The 24,946-nt window shown below is 37.9% G+C and overlaps 1 protein-coding gene across 2 annotated transcripts in view; it reads left to right on the top strand.

The window, feature by feature from the left end:
• Positions 1 to 24,946, top strand: part of LOC129779143 (protein gustavus) — a 385,901-nt gene that overhangs the window by 322,374 nt on the left and 38,581 nt on the right. The window contains exon 1 of one of the 2 annotated variants that reach the window (XM_055786426.1): positions 12,986 to 13,388. The exons of the other annotated variant lie outside the window; for it this stretch is intronic. Within the exon in view, the coding sequence (XP_055642401.1) occupies positions 13,249 to 13,388 (140 nt within the window). The 5' untranslated portion in view covers positions 12,986 to 13,248. Of the gene's footprint in view, positions 1 to 12,985; positions 13,389 to 24,946 lie in introns of those variants that run through there. 2 annotated transcript variants of the gene reach the window in all.

The raw sequence follows: 24,946 nt of genomic DNA on the forward strand, positions 1-24,946 counted from the left end.
CTCACGAGCAGCGGTCGACGATCGCGGCTGGGGGCAAAGTCTTCTAGTTTGTTAAATCAAGCCACTCGCCACTCCCCGCGCTGGTCAATGGCTGAGTTTGACTCTGCGTCTCGATCTTTGTTGGAATTCGTAATTTTTCCGCCCGTTTTATTTCCAGCTCAAATACAGTTTAATTATTAGTAAAGTCATGAACAAACGAAGTTGATCAACCGGAATAACAGCACGATTTATGTTTTGAGCTGTTAGTCACAATCTACACAACATTTTGAACTCAAATTGACCCAATCTTGGCTATAATTGTGTTCGTTTGGCCTCAGACTATTTTCATCGATTTACTGTTTCTCTAACCGCATATTACATTGAATGGCTGAAGTTCATTCGCTCCGCAAGAAGCCCTGCGTTACTTACCCTCCAACACATCCAAGGCTGCGAAATCTTGGCCTCATCGAAAGTTTATTAGCGAAGCAAATGGAGTAAAATAATCACATTATATCCTTTTTTGTGAGTTCTTTGTTTGATTACACTTTTTTCATGATTTTCCTGTGCCGCTTCGATCCAACACGACCGCTGCTCAAAGGAGTCAGCAGCGGTCGTGTTGGATTGGGCCCTTCGTGTTGTTAGCGCTGTTATTGTTTGCTCGCAGTCCTCTCGCCCTGCTTCCCGCGCGCAATCCTTCGTGAGCGTTTTCCTCGCTTCCTCGCTCGGTGCCCTTTGTTTTCCGGGGCTTTTCGTTGTGTTCTTTCGGTTGGTTTTGTTTCAATGCTGTTCACGTTCGTTTTTATTACATTTCATCTCCGAACGACGCCCTCTCGCCCGCAATCAAACCGCATCGCCTCCATTGTCAGAAGACCACAACAGCCTGAACGAGAACGAGCCGAACTGATAATGGCAGGATAAATTTACTCCCAGAACCAATTTGATTTACCTCTTCGCTGGGAGGACCGTGTTATGTTATTACCTGTTTCGGCCTTAGAATTCCTTGAGGCGCTGCTGCCTCCTCGAGATCGGGCGGTGTTTTTTTTCCCGACAGCATTTTCCACTCACAATTCGAGAGGTGAGCACAGCAAGAAAAAGCACCACGAAATACGGCAAAAAACATGCTCTCGTAGCATTTTAATCGCACGATTGAACGAGATCCCCGAGTTGTCATATTATTATGAATAATCCTTTCGGTATTTGGATTGGACTGGATCGAAAAGAGAGCGTGTCGGCAAAGACGATCGGTCGGTCTTTGGGAGAGATTAATATTTCGAAAAAACAGGGTACATAATGAACCTTCTCAAACGTGGGTAATTTCCAATCGTATTACGGGCACAACGATTCGATGACACGTACGATAAACTGCTCGCTTGTGGCGTAAATTGCTTATTTATGCTTTGTGCAGCCGATTCGAGAGATTCGGATATTACACTCCGTCGGGTTGGAAGGAAAAAAAATCTGCCGGCGAAGTATTTGAATTCGTAATTAATACTTATAATGACTTACCGAATGTTCGCATTTGAACGATCTGTAAATCTTCGAAACAAGAACCTTTGATTTATCTGTACCTTTGATTTATCTATTCATTGACAATTTTGACTAAAAAATCTCAAAATTCATACCATTTGACGTAGAACTACGTCTTTCAAAAAGGAAGCCAACTCATAAAACATGTACCAATAGAATCGGAAATTCTCTGTGATCTGCTTGGCATTACAATTACAATTCCGTGAATGGTTCAAATTGACAAAAATTGAAATTATTCCGCATACATTTTACTCCATTTGTACATTTTCTCATACAATTGTTCTGTGAATTTCTGTTCTTACCTTGACATCAATAACGAACTAGTAATGAAGCGGCTAGATACGAGGTAAATACGCAGTGCTTGTCATTGCAACAAACCAGAGTATAAAAGATGTCACTTACGATTTGATTTCTACCACCCAGTCGCACTCCAGTCAGCGAGCAGTCAACAGGCTTTCTAGATGCTGATGACACGTTGGAGCAGAAATGCCAGCCAAATTTTTGAAAAAGCTGGAAATCTCGAAAATTTTTGAAAAAACTGGAAAAAAGCTGGAAGAATTATTTTTTTAATTTTTTCTCAATATTTTTATATTACCAATACAAATTAGGGTATACAGTGACAGTGTCAGTATGTAGCATTGGTACTCACGTATTACCGTCTACGGACCGTTATTTTGATTATGAATTTATTTTTTCGTAATGAAATTTATTGTGAGGCCAATGGAATGGGAGCAAAATTTTCATTCAACAATTGATGGAAACTGGTTTGCTTGCGAGAGGCCGCCGCTTCTGACAGCGGGTCGGCAGCCGAATCAGATTGCCCTATTACTACACCCTCAGAATAAATTTTATAGCAAAAAAAAAATAAACTGATAAAAAAAATGCGCTCCGTTGGCGTTAACCCTTTCGCTACGCTAGTGTGCTCCGTCGGAGTGATACCGCTGAACGGAGCATTGCGCCGAAAAGTGTGCATATCGCCCTGGTGTGATCAATGTGCAGTATCACCCTGATGTTGTCTATAGACGACACACAAACCGTCGTGCGGATGTCGCCTATAGGCGACGCTCATAGCGAAAAGGGTTAATACGTAAGTACCATAGCAATTTTAAATTTCCTCGATTTGTTTGTGATCATACTTTTTGTGTCATTCTTACTAATCCTGACTGTTCTTTATGCATGTCTACATAATTTTTGGAAGCTAGAATTCGTCGCACAGTTTTTGTACCTGTTCTATTTTTTAGTTTTGTTTTGTTCAAATTCCATTCTGAAAACAATCGTTCAGCGATTGCTCAGTAATGAGGCAGAATCAGAAATGTTGGAATAATATATCTCAATTCGAGATAAGTAAAATTATTATCAATCCTTTCTAGTGAAAACATTTTATCCCAAAAGGAAGAAGCATCCTTACGTTCGTTTACAGTGAAGTCATCAAAATCCAGGTTTAGGATCTTCCTAAACTCGTTATCGATATCCTGAATATAATTTCGACAGCAAATATTTGGAAGACTTTGTAGAAGGGGAACAATTGGCATATGCTTCCTTTCTATGAAATTGGTTGGTTCTATACTCGTCATGTCGATAATCAAATGATCTTTGAAAATCAATCGTTAAGGAACTTGATTGCAGAGTGCAATGTAAAACGAATCGGTCTTGAATTTACCTACGACGTTTTCGGAAATTTCACATGCGGACAAATACTCATTGATCAACATTTCAGTCGCTGCACCTACATAAACATTATCCAAACTGACATAATTTTGCTGATTGAACTGAATATCAATAGAAGAAAGGCAAATTAGTGAGAAAACACCGTACCGTACTTCTGTGTACTTATACTAGATATATAAGAATATAGATAGAGAAAATCGATAATCGTCATAAAGGTCTTCGACGTGAGTGAACCGTAGTAGGATTCTAATAACTGGATGAAAAGAATATAATTTTAGGGAATAGACAACTTGAAAATGCCGAATAAATAAAAAAGGTGAGAAAACTGTTAAAATTAAAGAAAAACTGGAGATTTTTTGCCTTTGACTGTTTCGCTGGCATGCTTGAAAAAAACTGGCAATATACAGGAAAAACTGGAAGGTTGGCAACCCTGAGTTGGAGGTACAAGATTTTGAGCGTAAATATCTCTTTGCCGGCTAAATGAAGTAGCATGATAATCACTTTATTCGAAAGACAAAATGTCAAAGAGTTATGGATGGCTTTCATGCTAACTCGCCTTAGAAGTTGGGGAGACTATCTCAGATTACAGTGAAACGTTGTGGGTGTAAATACATTGGTCATTTAAAAAATTTGCATACTTGAAATATTCGAAAACGAATTACTTCTTGAAAAGAACATTTTTTTTTATTTTTTTAACAGAAATTTATAACTAAAAAACTAGATATTATACTACAAAATTGAGGTCAAAACAATAAAATGTAAGGAATTGTTTAAATTTCCATAAAAAATAGCAAAAATTTCGAAGAAAAACTACACTGAAAAAATAAATTTTTAAAACTGAAATTTAGTTTTCTCAAAAACGTATTTTTTTAATTTTCAAAAAAAATCTATTTACTCTTACAATTTCCAACAAGTCACTCATACATCGAAAGATGGGAAAATTTACAGGAAAAAAGTTTTTCTTACAACAACTTTTTCATGTTTTTTTCGAAAAAAATCTTTGAAAAAAGTCTTATTAAAATATGAACTTTTGTCGAGGACATTAACTTTCTATCGTTTATAGTTTCTGGAACACATGGCATTTCCGTTTCACTCGTAATATTTTCGTGCGTAAATTCACGTGTTTGACATGTTCTTGGCATGTTTCTATTAATAGTTATAACGGAGTGGTTTTTAATTTTCAAATTTTTTTTTTCAATGAAATTTTGTTTTACAAAATTTATTGGAAATTTTTTATGGAAACATAAATAATTTGCTAAATTCCATTTTCTAACCAACATTTTGTAGATCTTATAGTTTTTGAGTGATTTTTTTTTAATTTTGAGTTTTTTTTTCGAAAAATCTTTATTCAAAAACTAGAAGACCTACACTATGTTGGTAAGAGCATTGAATGTGGGAAATTATTCAATTTAAAAAAAAATTAACATCTTTGTGTTGTTATAAAATAACTAAGTCCACGCAAAAATAATCATCGATGAAGAATGATTCACGGTCGGAGTCCTGACCTCTCTTCATCCATATGCAATCTATGCTTGCAACTAGAAAAAAACATGGGGCTGTTGTGCTAATAATAACACAACAATGATCATTTCAAGTGTCTCCGCTGTCTCCGAACAATGGAAGAACAGAAGGAATATTCTTGCGTGTAAATGGCTGCCACTGTGTTATAGATTTTTATAGATACCACAAACGTGTAACATTTTTTTTATCCCATTTATTTATTTGTCAGGCTCATTAGCATTTTATCTGTAACAGAGCCGGGTTTTTCTCGTGTACATGTACATATGTTTATGTTTCTATAAATTGTAAATTACACAGTAGTAGAAGTAGCCATTTAGGCGTTAGGTTTTATGTTCCATTACATTATGGTAAATTACACTGTAGTAGCCATGTAGGCGTAAGGGTATTCTATCTGTTCTTCCATTGTTCAGCAGACCGGACAGCGGAGACAGTTGATATTGATCATTGTTGGGTTATTTATAGAACAGCAGCCCGATGTTTCTTGCAGAGCAGAGCAGTTGTATGGATGAATCGATCTTTGTTCCACCGTGGATCGATCTCCATAGCTGATGATGTTTGCGTGGACGTAGTTATTCTATAACAACACAAAGATGGTCAATTGAGGGCCCTGAGTTTGAACTCACGATCGATCGCTTAGTAAGCGAACGCGTAACCAAGTGGCTACGAAGACCCCCAACGTGTAACATGAACACGATTAAACCCGGCTCTGTTACAGTTAAAATACTAATGAGTCTAATTCATAAAGAAATGGGATAAAAAGGGAATATCACTTTGGCCTCTTTAAATTCTTTCTACTCGCTATTACTTTCTACTACTTGATCTACACAAAAAATGATTCAAGATCCTTTATATTTCTTCTTTCACATTCCTGTTTAATCCAGATCGCGATTGAAATCAAATGATACGAATTCATTGTACACAACGGGATATTATTTATAGGTCTGAAATTGATTTTGATCTAAAAGAGATGATTTTTGCTCGGAGGTTGCTCCTTCCACTGTTCTTGTTGGTGTTTCTAACCACACAATCTATGGAATACGGTTGCAGTTGAATCTAACGAATAAATAAATTGATTTGAAAAAAATCGCAATAAAAACAATAATATCAATAGTTAATCAATAGAAAGTAAACGCTTCTGTACGCAAATAAAACGGAATTGTCTAACAAAATATTATGTATTCTTTACAGGTAAACGATACATCCAACTACATTTATTCTACATCAACACATTCAGCTTCAACTACATCTACGAACTTTAATCGTAAGTACAGTAACTCCCTAAACGTTTCCTATTGGATTCGAGTAGAGTGATGTTCACGGTCAAAGCGACAACAGAGTCTTGCATGTACATAAATTCGTCAGTTGGAAACCATCCTACTGCCTGTGAAACTAAGCATTGCTTTAAAATTTTCATATGCTGATTCTGAGGCATAGTTCATTTTATAACATACATACATTATGCTCCCTTTTGAGGTAAAGAAAGACCATGTCAGGACCAAATTAGGGAATTCTAAATTATATTCCTTTTTCCAGTTCTATATTTCTACATTTACATTTTTATTTAATTCTACGGTTAATAGGATGAGTCAAAACCGATTACTCGTGGGCGGCACTCGTTTTGTCAGGGTGACATTTATTCTTCAGGAAGAGGAGGGGATATAATGAGATTGAGACAATATTGTTCATCGCACACGTTGGTTGATACAACACGAGCTGAAAAGTCCCTGTATATATTCCTCAACATAGTTTCCTATGTTTCCTAATTGAAGTAGATGGTGACACATGTAACAATTTTGAAACGTGCTCAAAGTGTAGTCAGAAACACAAGACATCTGAATGCAATTCAACTGTGTTTAAATGTGTTGATTGTTTGAAAATGAATAAAGAAGGGAAATTGAATTTGGACGTCAATCATGCCGCATTCAGCTCTGAATGTTTAGTATATCAGAGACTTTTTGATTTGAAAAAAAGCAGCTTGCATTTCAATAAATAGCAACCAGGTTCCAGAAGAATTGTGAACCAATATTATATTTTATATTTGAATATTGCGGGACTGTCAACAAACTAGGTGTTTTATTTTGGCAGATTGTTGAGGAAAAGCGTCCATTTCTAGTCCTCTTGTCTGAAACACACATTGTTGAAATAGAATCATTTGATCAGCATAGTATTCCGGGATATAATGTTGCTGCGTGTTTATCACATTCTAGGCACACTGGCGGTGTTGCTATTTATGTCAGAGAATCAGTTCAATTCAATCTTCGCCTCAACGAAGTTATTGATGGTAACTGGTTCTTGGGCATTACAGATGAACATGGCATGAAGGTGTTTTATTTTGGTGTTTTGTATCATAGTCCCAGCTCAAGCGACTTGCGTTTTGTTGAAATTTTAGAAAACTGGCTTGAGATGTTCCTTGACTTTAGCAAATTGAATATATTAGCTGGTGATTTCAATATTAATTGGCGTGATGACTACAATTCGAACTATTTGAAGCGTGTATCCGATTTCTTCAATTTGAAACAAACAGTACATGAATTTACGCGCTTTTCTAGGCACAGTAAAACTTTAATTGATCATGTTTATTCCAATTTTGACCAATTTGAAAATAACCGATCATGAGACTTTAATTATCAATATTGTAGATAATCTCGTGGTAAACGAAGATGTTTAAATTAATGTGCTGGAGGAAATATTCGAAGCATGTTGTTTCGAATCTCGTAGTGAGAAGGCTGTATTTTCCATTTGAGGTCGGTAATTTAGATGAATCAGCGGCTGTTCTAACTATTACCTTGAAAACGTGTACAAATCGACTTGTTACGCAAAAATTTGTTCCTATGAAAAACTCGAACAGCTGGTACAATTTGGATCTTTTACGCCTTAAACGTGAGAGAGACAGATGGTACAACAAATTTTGTGGAACAAATGATGGAAATCATTGGAATATGTACACAAACGGGCGCAATAAAAATTCACAATCGATTAAGAAAACTCGTTGTGAATATATTCAGAGGAAGATTGATCTGCATCAAAGCAACAGCAAGGAGTTATGGAAAATTTTGGAATCTTTATTAAAACCTAGTAATAGCAAACCGAGATCCATAACTTTTAATGGCACACTTGAACAGTCTGAGCAGGCTATACCATCTAAGTTTAACGATTATTTTGTGTTTCATTGATCAATCAGTCCATTGAATTGGTTGATGAACCTGATGAAATAAAATAGCCGGTTAATAGTAGTTGTAGATTTCAAAGTTTTTACCCAATTACATTAAACGAACTCAGAATCATTTGCTTTTCTTTAGGAAAAACGGCTGGAGTGGATAATGTCAATGCTAGAGTTATTCAAGATTGCTTTCATGTCATTGATCACATCTTGCTGGACCTTATTAGTAAATCTTTGCTAACTGGGCATGTGCCTAAGGTGTGGAAGGACTCTTTAAAAGTTCCAATTCAAAAGGTTGTTGGAACGATTAAAGCCGAAGAGTTTCATCCCATCAATATGTTGCACACGCTAGAGAAAATATTAGAAGTAGTCGTTGAAGCCCAACTGCTGGAATATTTAAATTGCAATGCTTTGCTAATACCAGAACAATCGGGATATCGGGAAGGTCATTCCTGCGAAACCGCATTGAACTTGGTATTAGCGAAATGGAAAGAGAAGCTAGAGTGCAAAGAGAATATCATTGCTGTTTTCTTGGATCTAAAACGCTGCTTCGAAACAATTTCTAGGCCCTTGTTGTTGAACACGATTAAGCGCTTTGGATTTACGAGTACTGCATATAAATGGTTTGAAAGCTATTTAAATGACAGAACTCAACGGACTATTTTTAATGATTCAATTTCTAATCCCCTAGGGAATAATCTTGGAGTACCTCAGGGAAGTGTATTAGCGCCCCTTTTATTTATTATGTATTAGGCTGTCAAAAAAGTCCTACGGTATTTTTTTTGAATTTTCATTTGTTCATAAAATTAGTTACAATCATCTGTTTTAAGTCAAATATGCGCCGTTTTGTTCGATGACTTGTTCCCAACGAGATGCCATCTTCATAATACTCCTGTCATAGAAGCTCGCTTCCTTATTGGCAAAAAACTCGGATAGCCAATTTTCACAGGCCTCTTTTGTGGCTAACTTCTGACTACCTAGCTCGTTCGCCATGGACAAAAACAGGTGGTAGTCACTTGGTGCAAGGTCCGGACTATACAGCAGATGCAAAAGAACCTCCCATCCGAGCTCCCGGAGCTTCTGGCGCGTCACCAAAGAAGTGTGTGGCCTGGCGTTGTCCTGATGGAAGACAATGCGGCCTCTGTTTATCAAAGATGACCTCTTCTTCATGAGTGCTACTTTCAAGCGGTCCAGTTGTTGGCAGTACAGGTCCGAATTGAGCGTTTGGCCATAGGGAAGCAGCTCATAATAGATTATTCCTTGACAATCCCACCAAACACACAGCAGAACCTTCCTGGCCGTTAATGAGGGCTTGGCCACCGTCTGAGCCGCTTCAGCGGGCTTCGACCACGACCGTTTGCGCTTCACGTTGTCATAAGTGACCCACTTTTCATCGCCAGTCACCATCCGCTTCAGAAACGGGTCGATTTTGTTGCGATTCAGCAGCGATTCACATGCGTCGATACGGTCAAAGATGTTTTTATGCGTCAACATGTGTGGCACCCATACATCGAGCTTCTTTGTGAATCCAAGCTTCTTCAAATGGTTAATAACGGTTTGATGACTTATCAACAGCTCTTGGCCGATGCTACGGCTGCTACTATGCCGGTCTTTCTCGGCTAATTCAGCGATTTTGTTGCAATTTTCGACGACAGGCCTTCCGGAGCGTGGCACATCTTCGACAACCTCTACACCAGAACGAAAACGTTGAAACCATCGTTGTGCGGTGGAAATGGAAACTGTATCGGGTCCATAAACTGCACAAATTTTATTGGCAGCTTGAGATGCATTTTTGCCTTTGTCATAGTAGTACTGTAAAATATGTCGGATTGTCTCTTTATTTTGCTCCATATTTGCGACACTATAACTCACGAACGACTTAACCAAACAAAACACTGTCAGGGACTATATTATAGCGCGCAAAAATACATTTCCAACAAGCTATAGTATGACTCGATACAATGAATACAACTAGAACTACGCGCTTACAACGACACCTCGCGGAAATACCGCAGGACTTTTTTGACAGCCTAATATATCAATGACATGCGAAGAGTTTTACGATTTTGTGATATCAATCTTTTTGCAGATGATACTGTATTATTCATTGCAGCTAATGATTTGGATCAGGTCGTTTTACATTTGAATGGAGATTTACATTCTTTAAGTAGATGGTTGAAGTATAAGCAATTGAAATTGAACATAAGTAAAACTAAATATATGGTAATCTCGCGAAATCGTTTAAATGAAAACGTCTCCATCGTTATTGATAATGAGACTATTGATCGAGTTCGGGACATTAAATATCTTCGTGTGATTATTGATGACAAACTCCAGTTCAACACTCACATTGACAATGTCATCAAGAAAATAGCCAAAAAGTAAGAATCTAATGTCGATTGAAAAACGATTTAACTATTTGCAGCAAAATACAGCTATACAAATCAATCATCTCTCCTCATTTAGACTTTTGCTCTTCCATTTTATTTCTAGCCAATGACACACAAATATCGAGATTACAGCGCTTGCAAAACAAAATAATGCGGTTGATACTAAAATGTAACAGATTCACTTCCTCATCTTTAATGTTGGACGTTCTGCAATGGTTATCTGTGAAGCAAAGAATTGTTTATTTAACTATGGTGTTCATTTTTAAAGTAATCAATGGTTTGCTGCCTCGATATTGGTGTGATCGAGTTGAAAGGGGAAGTGACTTCCATAGTTATAACACTAGAACCGCAAATGAATTGAGAACACCTAATTTCTTGACATGTGCTTCACAAAATTCGTTGTACTTCAAAGGAATAAATGTGTTCAACTCGATGCCAAGACATATTAAATGCGCAACAACACTTACAGAATTTAAGAGGCACTGTATTTCACATGTAAAAGCTGCGTTTCATTAACAACCGAACAAGTTTTTGTTTATTTTTATGACGAAGATCTTTACTGACGAAGTTTTATACGAACGGATAATTTTATGTGGAAAATTTTTTTGCAGTTTGTTTTCAATATTTTCAATGAATCTGACGAAGTTTTTTTTTTTGAACGGATTATGTTATGTAGAGTATTTAAATTTTTTAAATTATCTTTTTTTAAATTTGTATTGATCTCTATTATGTCTGTCATGATCTTGGTGATGATGGAATATTTTTATTTTTATTTTGTCGTTCTTATAGTTGTATCAGTTAAAAAACGCGAGACACAGATATAAAGGATATTAAATTGAATGTTTTTAAGTGTCGGTCGAGGAATTTTTCGTGAAGGAAATTTTCTCGATTTCTCTGAATGAGGGTATTCATAGTCAATCCAAAACAAGGCTGGCGGTTGGACTTGTGCTCTGGTGGACCACTTGGCTGCAAGGGCCTCGTCGGGACCGTATCGGCTCTGTGGCGGACATGACTGAATAATGGCATGTCATTTGACATTGCAATTTTTTGAACTTATATCTGTAAATAAAATCAGTTCGTTTTTCATGTTTGCTAAACTGATTTCAATGTTGAGAATAAATAAATAAATTATCTTTTAGATAACTCGTTTTGCTCAAACCTCTGTAGGGGAAGGAGGCGGGACCATCATCATCATCATCATCATCTGTAGTACAAAACGTCCAAGTCTTCGAAATATGCCTCAGTGCCACTCTGCAGACTGCCTATTGGACTCAGGAGTGTGGTAATGGATCCACGTTTCATCCATTGTCACAAAACGTCGAAAGTTCACTCGTTCGTTCACTCAACGAAGCCAAACCGGCTGTTGAACAATCAACGCTCCGTTGTTTTTGGTCGACCGGCAGCAAACGCGGCACCCGTCGCGCGGTAGCTTTTTCATGTACAAAATGTATCTAACTCGTTCTTTCGAAATGCTAACTCGCGTAACTTCACTTACGGTTGTTCAGAACGAGTCGATGCATTTGTTATACGATTCGTAGCCTTTTATGACCTTTCAGAGTGAGGTGCATCTGCGCTGCTTATATTGAGCAAATGCGCTTGGTGCGGGCTGAATGGAAAGTGCAGCAAAAACAATAAATTTATAACAATAATTAATAATTTGACCACCCTCAACGGGTTCACTCTAATTATTGTATGCTTTTGATATGTTATTTTCAAAAGATATTGGGTTTTTCTGCCGCTTTGAGTCTCACCTAACTATTGTTCAAGGTGGCTTTTCCCAATCTACGTTAGTTCTGTTTTCTTCATTAAGACTTATATGTCGGATGATGTGATAATAAATAAATGAATAAATAAATAATTCAATGTTACTACTTTAATTTCCAATAATTTTAATTTTTTTGATATTATCAAACCATATAATTCAGAGCTGCTGTCTCCCTTGTCCTTGTTCTAACCATCCATTCTCATCATCCCCGTCCTCATTAACATCGCTTACATTATCTTTATCTAATTGCCCATTGTAGGTGACAAAACAAGGTACCAATACTCAAATAGCTGAAAAACACATTTTAAAGTGCTTTGTCGTTTCTGAACTGTAAAAAAAAGTACTATTTTGAGTGATGAGACACTGTTTAACGGCCAACAAAGCTTAAGTGTTCGGAATTTGGGACAAAACGGTAACTCTCAACAAAATAAAACAGAACGCCAAAACCCTTATTCCAACTATTACCCTTATCTTGCAACATTCACACTTTTGTGCTAACCAAATTAACCCATGTTGCGAATGGTCCGTTATAATACGACCGCAACTTATTCGCACACACAGAACAAACTCGGCTTTGACCCCAAAGATCCGCACTCGCTACCCACTCACTCCAATCTCATCATCTCGCAATTCCCCCCCGCGTAGAAAACCGCTTATCATCCTATCGGTTCTCCAGCCTTCAGATTAAGGTCTCAAAGAGGTACGATGCCACTGCTCTTATCTCCGGTCTTCACAGTATCTATTTATTTCAGCGGCACGAGAGCATTAGCAGCAGCATAGCATAGGCAGTAGAATCGGGGAGAGAAAGAGCATGACGAAACGCTCTTGTTTTTACACATTTTCTGCTGGCCGTTTTCCGATCCAGCTGTCTGTTGTGTTGTTTTTCCATGTGCATTTCTATTCCTGGCCGCTCGGTTGTGAACTCCGTCGTAATCAGTCGTAGCTACTCCAGCTTCTCAGCTAGCTGCTACACAGTGGTGCGGTCATAGATATCGTAGAATTTACTTCTCTCCTGCCGAGACACGTCGTAATTTCGCTCCGCTTTTCCTCGCGTTGTCGTGTATAGTGGTGACTACCTCGCCTCCCCCCCCAGACGTAGCTCCAATTGCCTGTGAATAATGCGTTCAATCTTATCGCCCCGGGGCTTGGTTCGGTTGGCAGGCTTTTAGTCTAGAGGGGTGCAATAAAACAACCTCAAGTGCCAAAGTGTACGCTGCCATTAGATCGATAAATAATTCATGCATATTCAATCGCAAATCGCGACTATCGGTACTCGACCAGTGCTACGGCAGCAGATCCCTGCAACAACAACAATAACAACAACAAGGAGAAGGAGGACGAAGAAGCCACAAGTCGGAAGAGGAGCGCGTGGGCCAAGGTGAGCTGAACACTACTTACCGATCTTACTCTCTGTGGGTTCACCACCGGGTGGGTGTGCCACAGTGTGCGTGTGTACCTTTATATGTATGTATATCTGCACTCGTGCCTCATATTATGATCCCTGTTGCCAAAAGCCAACCCAAACATACACAACAACATGTCGAGCTTTGCCAAAACATTGAGAAAGGGATAAGACGGTCCCGAATAAATTGAAAACAGGACCCGGTTTCAAATGGGGTGTTTTTTTTGTCAACTGTTGTGTGTAACACATTCGTACAGATTAAAGCGTGCGAAAATGTAATATGAATTAATACGTTGTTTCCCGTATTTGGCTTCCGGTACATGATTACCAGGAAATTATAAGTTACAGTCTATCGCAAAATTGAGTGTACAAATGCTACTTGACGACACATTCCATTTATTTGGTGTGAAATATTTTGAATACATTGATTCTTTCGATGCATATTTATTACTCACGCATTAACCTTGCTGTACGTGCAATAAAATTCCGAGAAAAGTGTTCTGCTAATTGTTTATTCCTAAAAATTGAAAACAATCTCTATTCTAGGCATCGCAAAATTGAGTGTACACCTTAAATTTCTCCGAACAAATTAGTCTTGCAAGTAAGTTTTTTTTCGAAATAGCGAACTTTTTTCGTCAGTGATTGGTGTCAACACTTAACTATTGCTTGGGCAGTGTTGATTTTTATTTTTCATTGATGTTTGCATTTTTTTATCAAGTTAGAGGAAAGAAATAGATATTGTTACACGTACAATGATAATAAATGTGAACTGTCGTGGAAACGCATTGCAGGAAATAACAGATATAGTCGGAAAACTCACTTTACAGCAAATAAAATCACAAACAAGTGGAAATACAAAGGAACCATGGAAATCTCCCGAGTAGAAGACACAAACTTCTGATGATGAACGAGTAATTATGCGAACATTGCGAAAGAACCCTATAACAAACATTTCTAAATTGACTACCGAAATGGCCGGCATCATTGGAAGACCTGTCAGCGCAGATACTGTCCGGAGAGCAGCATACAGGAACAATCTGAGAGGTCATATTGGTCATGAAAATTATTTCATCTTAATGATTAATATGAAAAAAAAACGACTATAGTTTGCTAATGCATGTGTGAACAGACCTAAGGAGTTCTGGAAAAAGGTCTTTTATACGGATAAGCCGAAAACCAATCTCTTTGAATCGGATGGAAGACAGATGGTGTGGAGAAAACCAGTATCGGTACTCCAGGTTCAGCATTTGGTTCCCACAGTGAAACACGGCTGCGGTAGTGAGATGATGTATGGTACATTGGCGGCTTCTGGATCTGGAACCATGGAGTTTATCGATTCGGCGATGGATAAAATGGCTTAATTGATCTTATTGAAATGTAACCTGCAGTCTCCTGTTCTGAAATTAGGTCTCCCTCGTGATTAATACTTTCAATGAACCGAAGCAAACTGACCTCATCGTGCGGGAATACTTACTCTATAATACCCCAATCAACTCAAAACACCTCCGCAATCACCAGACTTCAACACTATTGAGTAGCTATGGTGGGAAATAAAGAACCATCTGAAGAATAAAAATCCAGGGAACAAAGCGGACTCAAAACGACGATTACGGAAATCTGGGAGGCACTTCCGTCGACAGTGTTCAGAAATCTTAACACGGGGCTTGCAGAAAGTGCTGGACGCCAAAGGGGGACCATACCCGATACTAGGGGATTCATGTTAACATTTCTGAACTGATTTTAATTTTCTTTTTAAGAAAAACTTAAACTGTACTCTCAATTTTGCCACGTCTTAGATGGAGATTTTTTGTTTGTATATGAAACATGGAGTAGAAATATGACAATTTTAATTTTTTTCTTATCACTACATGAGAGTAAAATGGATCAATTTTACTATGAATATTAGTCGCATTCAATTATTTACTTTAAACCCCGAAATACTCTAAAATAACAAAGCCGCATGAGATGTATGCTTAATTTTGCGATAGACTGTATATCAATTTACTCAAAACAAACTAGGGAACATGTCGAACTATCCAATCGGAATTCATTATATTATTTTGGTTTCGTACGATGATCAAATATTAAAGCCTGTCCACGTCAAATTTCAGACACCAAGATGATGCCAGTAAAACAAAAATTCACGGAATACAACAACACCGATTGTTTATTTCAATAAAATGGACTTATATCTAAAACAAGGAAAGCTTACTTCGATGTTTATTACGTTATCTGTAAAATTCATGAACTTTCTTGGGAACATCTGCCATTAGGTTCCGTACAGTATCCTCTGATATGCTGGCGGCAGCGCTCTTCCAACTCCTCTTGAAATCATTAATGCCATTCGCTTTCTTCTTAGTATCGAATAGTTTTCGCTTAATCAGAGCCCACTTTTCCACTGGGCGAAGTTCTGGACAGTTCGGTGGATTTGCTGTTTTTGACACATATTTGACCTCATGTGCATTATACCATTCCAGGATGGATTTTGCATAGTGACAAGAGGCCAAATCTGGCCAAAACAACGCTGGAGAGCCGTGGCTTCTTATAAATGATAGCAACCGCTTCTGGAGACATTCCTTCTCGTAGACATCTTTGTTGATAGTTCCGGTAGGGACGAAAGATTTGGATTTTCGGCCACAACTGCATATGGACTGCCAAACCAAGTAGCTGCCAAGATTTGATTTGACAGCGGTACTCTAACTTTACCAGAGCCACTCTTGGATTTAATTTGATATGTCGATCATCTGAATCGGTCTAGTAGTTCAAAAGTAATGAATTTTTGAAAAAAATTATATTTGAAAAATAGAGGAAAAAAGTTGATTTTTCGGACAACCCTAAAATGGAAATGGCCACCCTAACGAAAAAATAAAAAAATACGGGTCAAATGTTTTGCGATAAAGAACAAAACCACCAATTTTCACGAAAATCTGAGAATCACTATATCGGTTTGGCATGGAATGGCTAATCTGCTAATTTTTATGCACTTAATTTCAGAATTCTTTGCACTATATAGATCGCCATCTGTTTCGTTGTAAATTACCTTAGAAGATGTTCTCGGTTCATTTTTAATCCGGTCACATTGAGCAAAGCGTGTGATTATCAACTTATACAGTGTCTCGTCTTCTGTTGACTTCTGTTGAGAGAAATAGCACGAATTATTTCTCTCAGATTTTTTCACATTTTCACAATATTCAATCACCAGAATTCTAATTTCAACTGATGGTTTGTTTTCGCAATTTTGACTACCATCTCGTCAACGATCTTGCTTCTCATGTTGATGTCATATTTTTCGCAACAAGTTTTCAAATTTGATTCCAATAATAATTATTCATTACAAAATTATTTCCGTTAGTGAATTATTACAGTACGGTGAAGAATTACAGATGTTGAATGTTTGAATCGAGAAATTCGTCTTTTGTTGTTTGTAGCTCATTATTCGTATATAGAAGGAGTAAACTAATTCGTAGGTCATCTTCAATTCTCAATCAGTTCACAAAACTCATTCGGGGTGGTTTCGACCAAGCTGCGCCATGAGGATAGCTTGGCCGAAACCACTCTAAATCAGTTTTGTGAACTGATTAAGAACTAAGGATGACCTACGAATTAGAAACTTATTGTAATTCCTGTGAAATTGACATTAATTTTGCAAAGAAGTGAATGTTTTTCCATCTGGTTCTATAGTTATGAAACACTGGAATTTTAGTTTTTTGAATGTATCGCGCCTGTATACAACAATAAAGTTCAAATGGCCAGTCTTATAAATGATAGTATATAATAACTATTATATCCTACACTACAGGGCGGGCTCGATTATATACAACTTCGGATTTATTTTCACTGTATATAATCGATTCCTGTATATGATAAAAAAAAATTTTAATTGTTTTTTATGAATATACCTTTCTCATATAAAAAAAAATTATGGAGAGTTGTGTTTAAGACACGACCGCATTGTCGACGTAGAACTACGTTGTAGTTTAATTCAAGTCGCTCGTTAATAACTGCGGATATTATTTTATAATGCTAGAAAATTTTGAAATAACCATTGCAACAGTTTGGTCACCCTGAAATGTTTTTCTTTTATGGTAGAATCATTTGACGATAATTAGAGGAAAAAGTTTTCCTACTGTCATGCGAAACCAAATTCCAGAACATTTATCTTTTTGGTGAGCTGGCGATAGCCTAGCTTGATGATTCCCCACACAGTTCAGAAACTTAATACAATGGCATCAGTGTAATGTAATGATTGCAATGCCAGAGACATCAGCGAATGAATAATTTGGTCGCGTCCACAGCTCAATCCGAAACGAAGACATGTGATGACGCAAAACAAGGAAAAACAAGCGATACGCATTGCTTTGTATACAGAACGAAACTGAAAGTTTGCCTTCCTTCCTTGTTTGTTGAATTAAAGAGACTTTAAGCTTCTTCAGTTCATTCGGCTCTCTAAGCTTCAAACAGGCCCTTGGAAAACTTTACTTTATCCATCAAATTAATCCTTCACCCCATTGCCTTTGATCCCTCGCCATACAGCTCGACCAGCAACGATGTTGTTCAGTCGATTTACTCACGAAGAATGGAAGTTTGCCTCAGCGAGATCCACTGTTTATACTCTAGGCAAATATTCACCTTCGTTCTTATTCTTTTCCTTTGTTCACGGAGACTCTACATCTTACGATTTCCCCTTAGTTGCTCGTCGGTAAGTTGCTCGTTATTGACAGCTCTGTTCGGGAAAGCGTACAAATGGACAGAACAAATGTATGAGGAAATGGGAATGCTTCCTATTTTCATCAATTTAAACCATATACAGACCATGGGATTGTAATGTATAGCATATCAAACAAATCTTGGGGGTATTTCCGATTCGTTTGGTATGTAAATCGCCAAAATTCAAAGTTCAAAGTTAGTAATTTTTAATGTGTTATTATAAATTTTATCCTAGAAATTCATATTGAACTTGATTGTTTCTATCAATTAAAATAAAGCTTTCTAACTGCTCTACAATTTGTTCCTTGACCCCCAACTTCTATCTGTCTTGAATTCGCTGCAATATCGATATAAACAATTCCTCGTGAAAATTCAAGGAAAATTTCCAAAACTCACAATTTTTACCCCACTGTACATATAGAAGCTACTTAAATTTCACCTTAACGTTGAAAGGTTATATTTTTTCGTGAAATAAGTCATATTTGAAACATAAATTTTTGTTTTTTCGAACTGTATATAATCAAGTCTAAAATTTTATATAATCGAATCCGACCTGTATATACTTCAATTCAACTGGCTTCTTACATATCCCCTGAAATTCAGAAAAGATGAGTGGTTCTATAATTATGAAACGCATTGTAGAAAAAAAATTACCGATGACTTAATTTTTTTTCCAATACCGCACAAAAAAAAATCAAACAAAAAAAGACGGGTGGGTAATGTCGGGGACATAACCGGAGTGACGTAGGACTATACAACGGGGACAGCTTATTCTAAATATATATTTTAAATATGTTGTTTTATTGTCTTCTCCTACGTGAATACCTACCTCTCTACCTGAAATATGGATTAGCTTACTGTTTACTCTTTATGAACATGTTGGGAGTTCTGAAATGAACCTTTTGGTTGTGTTTTTGCGTTTTTTTTGTAAAAAATTTCTCATTTTTTTCTCACTGTCTTATATTTGATTCTTGATTTTTTTTCCGAAGGCTTTGTACTCATTAAATGTTCAACGCCGGGCATTTTTCGGCGTATGCACATATCGTACAATCAAAATGATGGCTGTGATAAGGAATGCATAGGTGGTCGTCAGTTCATTGAGCACATTACCGTACCTTAAACTGTGGTTTCGGAGACGAATGAATTGTAATATTTGTAGTCTCCGCAAACAAAATAAATAAAAATGAAAAGAACTGAGGTTTTGGAGACGAACTCTACAATCTGTCGAGGAATAGACGAGCTATAAACGTTCTGAAAAATCAATGTGAATACAGGGACGGATGACCTTCGAATTAAAGTCCTTTAAAATAAGAACAGAGTAGCAGGAAATGCATAGCTCATCATATTGCTCCTTAGTTATGTTTCTATACAATGCAGATGTAACGTCAGTCAATTTTCAACATCAGTTATCAACTAAAGAAAGCAGTTCTTGCTACCGAGAAAATTCATTAATGCCATCCTGCATACAATGTGTTGTAATTTGGAGCCACTTTTAATTCGGAGACCATGTATGGGTTTGTGAAAACTGAATGATCAATTTAAAAGACCTCAACCACCAATAAGTTCAAAAACAAGCATAAACAAAATAATTCAGTTCATATTATATGTCATTCTAAAGTGACATATTTAGAATGCATTGGTATTGTGAATAACTTTTAATAACTTTTCTTTGAATGGCTTAATGGCCATGAAAGGCGCCGTGTTTTACGGTGGCTGGTTTTGCCACCAAAGCAGTCTGTATAAACAAACATTTTCCTTCTTCTACCTGCTGCCGTTTTGAGATTGCGTTTGCCACTCGCTGAAACTGATTGTTGCCACCGAACCGAATGTGCTCTGTTCTGTAGGCGGGTTTTCTTATTGTCGTGAGCAGCTTTGCAAGCCAACTCGAGCACTCCGGCGGCCGAAATTCTATAACCGCTATTAGGTATGCTGGTGCTCCGGCACCAATCTGTTGATGCGATGTGATGTGAAACGATGCCATACAACCACACTGATTTACGGTTTGAAAGAGAATGATATATTTTTCAGCGGATCCGCGCGTTTTGTACTTTAGCGGTACACGCTCACAGGATAGAGACAAATCAGCAGACTCAGCCAAAGGGGAGAGTCCAACGAGACGAACGAATGAGCGTTAAAAGGGAGCGATGGCAAAAAAATATATTCATTACGATTTGTTCGCTCGTTGGATTCACATGCAGGTGTTTCTAACAAACACGAAGGCACCGAAGACTAGTGGAATAGTGGAAAAGCCGCCAAAAAGTTCGGCACGGCGCAGAAGAATATCTCGGAAACCGACAAGAAGAAGGAGAAGGAAGCAAACGCTAAAAAGGGTCCTTTTCAGGTCCACAAAATCATCTTTAATCTAAAGAGTTTATTGTTTTGTTATCACTCGATATCTCCATCTTGTTCGGTTAAACCTTCCTGTTTAGCGAGTGCGTTTGCCACTCGCCACAGTTGGAAAATTTCTTCTCATCCAGCTTGGGACATGTTGTACTGTAAATTACATTTAATGCAACTTGCCGAAGCACCACTCAGTGTCGCATTGGAGATGATTTTAACCTGTAATTGAACATTTGCGATGACAGTGGTACAGCTTTCACAGTTGGAAAATTTCTTCCCATCCAGCTTGGGACATGTTGGGTCATAATTTGGACCCCCATAGAGTTTACAAAAATCCAATTAGCTAATTATCGAACTAAAATTACTGTACTTTCAATCTGGAAGCAATTTATAAATTGGTGAAAATTGAATAATCGAGAAAGTCCCCAACCATCAATAAGCTCAGCACAACTGCAAAATTCTCATACTCTTCATATCCTGGCAAACAAATTATGAAAAATCAATTTGTGTTTTATTATTATTTTGGATAATATTTTAGAATGCCTTGAACTGTATTTCGTAAACTCTTTTTTGAAAGGTTTAATGGCCCTGATAAGCGCCGTGTTTTATGGAATGGTTCCAATTTAGAAAACTTTGTACTCGTGGTTTTGAAAAAAAACCATTTCGAACGCCATCGATGCTGCCTTGTTCTGGATTTGCCACCAAAGCAGTTTGTATGAAGAACAAACTTTTATCTTCTGCTCGTCACTCGCTGAAACTGCCTATTCTTGTCTAGATGTCCACCGAACCGAATGTGGTCTGTTCTGAATGCGGATTTTCTTATCGTCGCGAACAGCTTTGCCAGCCAACTCGATCACTTCGGCGGCCGAAACTATATAACGCCGACTAGGTGGACTGGAGCACTGGTACTAACGCGCTCGGCATAGGGATTTTGCCTTTCCCTTCACTTTTCCTCCTTTGTCATGTCCAGACATGGCTGCTTGTGTTGGTTTGTTGATATGTTGTGATGCGAAACGATGTGGTGTATGATTTGGATGAGAATGATCGTTACGGCAGCGGAGCGGGGATTTTTAAGCTGACTGGCTGGCTCGAGAATTACGCATGTGTGAGACTGCGACCAATGTTTCGTTCATATTTTTTCTTTTTCCTTTCCAATCGGGTTCATTGTATTTCGCTGCTGCTCTGGTTGCCCGTTTTGGTCGGTACGATATGAGGAGCACAAAATGCACCAATCAAAAATGGGCACATAGTGCATTTGGACAATGCTTGATATTTCACAATTATTCAATTATTTATCTCAAGAAAAATGAAATGTTATTCGTTATGATAGATGCGTAGATATATTTCCTATCAATTGATGCAAAAACCTTTGCGATCTATTGAGAAATGCTCGAGTTATAAGCGTTCCAAATCTTGCATTTTTACCTACTTGTTCAGTGCCTAGATTTTCATTTCACCCCCTATATCTTCCGGTTAGACGTAGTCCTACGTCAAAATCGCACGATATTTTTTATGCATTCGCATAACATAACCGCACAAAACCAGGTTGTACTGTACTTCCAATTAGAAGCGCAATACTTGATTGATTGAGTCTTAAATGAAAGTTTCTTTGAGACTCAGGTGAACGGAAGGTATGTGCACAAAAATGTAAAGAAATAATAGTGTTCTCAGAACACTAGTATTCATAAAGTATGAAGTGTCATTACCTGGCTAACACCATATTTTTTAATGAAAATGCAGCAATGAAGAAAAATAAATCATTGAATGTTCCTACGTTAGCCCTGCTTGAATAGGGGGAATGATCACAAGAAAACTCAAACTGCTTGAGTGTTATAAATGGGTGAACTGAAAATCAGCACACAAACCCCAACTTCCACTAACAGCACATGTCACCAATTAGCACAACCAAATCAGGTGTGTGTTTTTTGAGTTTGTGACATGGGACACAAATGACCTGAGTTGTTCGTAGGAACTATGTAATTCATCCCAAATCCTTTAGGGACAATTTTATCCCGCTAGATCTGACAACGCTGCAACAGCAGGAGCAGAATCAGCAACAGAAGCAGGGAGATGTGTTGAATGAAAAAGGCTCCTTTCAACCTCTCCGCAAACGTTAGGCCGAGGAACAAAGTGTGGTGCGAACATGGAACGCAAAACGCAACGTTGCCGATGTCGAATTCTGCGACTTAAGAGCAGCAGCACATTCAACGACGACAACGATGACGAAAAACTCGTCGCTCGTTGTGCTTCGACTCGGCGGAGGATAGAGGATATGGGTGATTAAATGGAATGGGCAAACGTAACCAACGCTGTATATACCTTCGAAAACACAGCCGGACAAGGGTAGTGAACCAGGGAGTAAAAGGATCAATCCACCGCAGGTCGGTGTATGCTGGCTCTACCAACTCTACCAACACAGCGATAAGCATCGTGAAAGTGCGTTCGAACGAGTCGAATAGCGTAAATGGTACACACGAGAGCAACCGCTCGGCAAAAACAGGAAAATCAACAGAAAAAAACATCATAGTGAGAGGCGAGAATAAACATTCTCTGCATGCGGCTCGAAATGAACACACCGAAATGTATTTTTCCTTTTACTTTATGTACACACTCTGGCACTGGTACGGTAAGCATGGAGGGCACGACCAAAGGACGATTAAACGCGTGGTAACGAGCTTTTTTTGTCGTCACAAGTTCAACACCGAGCTTTTACCACTACATACCCACAACGAGTTATTCTGCTGCTGTTCAATGACGCATTGGCTGCAAAACGATTGGGTTGCTTATGTTTCTGCCTATGCGATGAGAAGTATTGTCATTTTGCTGTGTGCTTCTTATGTTTATTTTGTAGTTATTGTACCATTTGCGGAATCGGCCATGTGAGCGAATATAAATGACATAGCTATTTATGATCTATCCTGTCGAAAAACATAATGATTCTTTCCAAACGATTGTACGATAATTGCACAATTGAATGTCAAATCAATTTCCTCCAAAAATTCCATTTAACCCTAACGTCTTTGATGTACGTACCCATTAAAATGCCTCGTTTGGATCCGCAGGTCATATCAGGATGTTTTGCATAGATGATTACAAACCATTGACATCAGCGGTAATTTTACGTTTTAAGCATAAGAGCTAGCGTCGAATTTATGCTTCTAAATGTTAGAAATGAGAATCGCAATTATAGATTTAGCCTCCTAGGGGATATTTCATAATTCGGGTCAATATTCAAACGTATTTGCACTCATTATGTCTCAACGAAAAACGGTTTCGTGTGGCTAGTGATATCCGGTACTTCATCGATTAATCGACTGTGAAGAACAATGGTACTTCTTCTTCTTCTTCTTCAATGGCATTAACGTTCCTAGAGGAACTTCTCCGTCTCAACGTAGTATTACTTGCGTCATTTTTATTAGTACTTAGTTGAGATTTCTATGCCAAATAACACGCCTTGAATGCATTCTGCGTGGCAAGCTCTAGAATACGCGTGATCACAGTGCAAGTCGGAAGAAATTTCTTCGACGAAAAATTCCCCCGACCAGAACGGGAATCGAACCCGAACACCCGGCATGTTAGTTGTGACGCTAACCACTCGGCCAAGGGAGCACAAATGGTTATTCATTCGATTATTACGTAACTAGTAAGCGAATCGAATTCGCGTCGATTAATCTTTCATATATTCAGAGTGAAAGCTTGTATGCCACTGTAGTATGTGTTTCAGTGAAATGGTTTGATTAAATCACAATTAAATGAACCATGTCGTTATTTCTCATTCCACCACTGAAAAATTTCCTCCAACTGTCAGTTGATATTCGCTTCACTTTGTCATTCGACATTTTGTCATCAGGCGGAGTGGGATGAAAACACTTCTGATGATTTGAGGATGATTTACGATTCGATGACTGAATGCAATCGCATGCACGGGCATAAAATAAAAATTCCTGCCGGACTGTACTTAAATACTGCACTTGTTTTACGCAGTGAATCGACCCTAATTCCTCCATATATGTATGAAGAGATGCTTGGAGAATACTTCGCCAAATCATTCTTCATATTTAATTAAAGCACACTTGCGCATTGTCGTCAAGTTCCAAAAGTGCATCACCCTTGTTGAAAATCGAACACTTCTCTAATTACATTTTTGTTCAACTTATTTTGTTACCGAGTCTACATTTTTTTACTGACACCAATTTTGTTATTTTTGTGCGAGTTGAACACACACGGAACATTTTTTGATTACTCGGCGCATAATTATTTATCGGCAGATACAGCAGGGTAACTCTAAGCGCCTCCCCAGAAATTCAAAGGTAGAAGAATTAGCTTGTAGAATTAATTTCGGAAAAATAAAAAGTCGAGAGTTGCACGCTAACAGGTTTTAGTTGTATGAAAGAAAGCCAAGACCGTTCAGACACGCTACAGCAGTTATGATCTAAAGACCTTATGTTTATAATGCAAGCGGCAATACATACACACACTCTTTACAG

The sequence above is a fragment of the Toxorhynchites rutilus genome, chromosome 3, assembly GCF_029784135.1.
Source record: "Toxorhynchites rutilus septentrionalis strain SRP chromosome 3, ASM2978413v1, whole genome shotgun sequence".
NCBI lineage: Eukaryota > Metazoa > Arthropoda > Insecta > Diptera > Culicidae > Toxorhynchites > Toxorhynchites rutilus.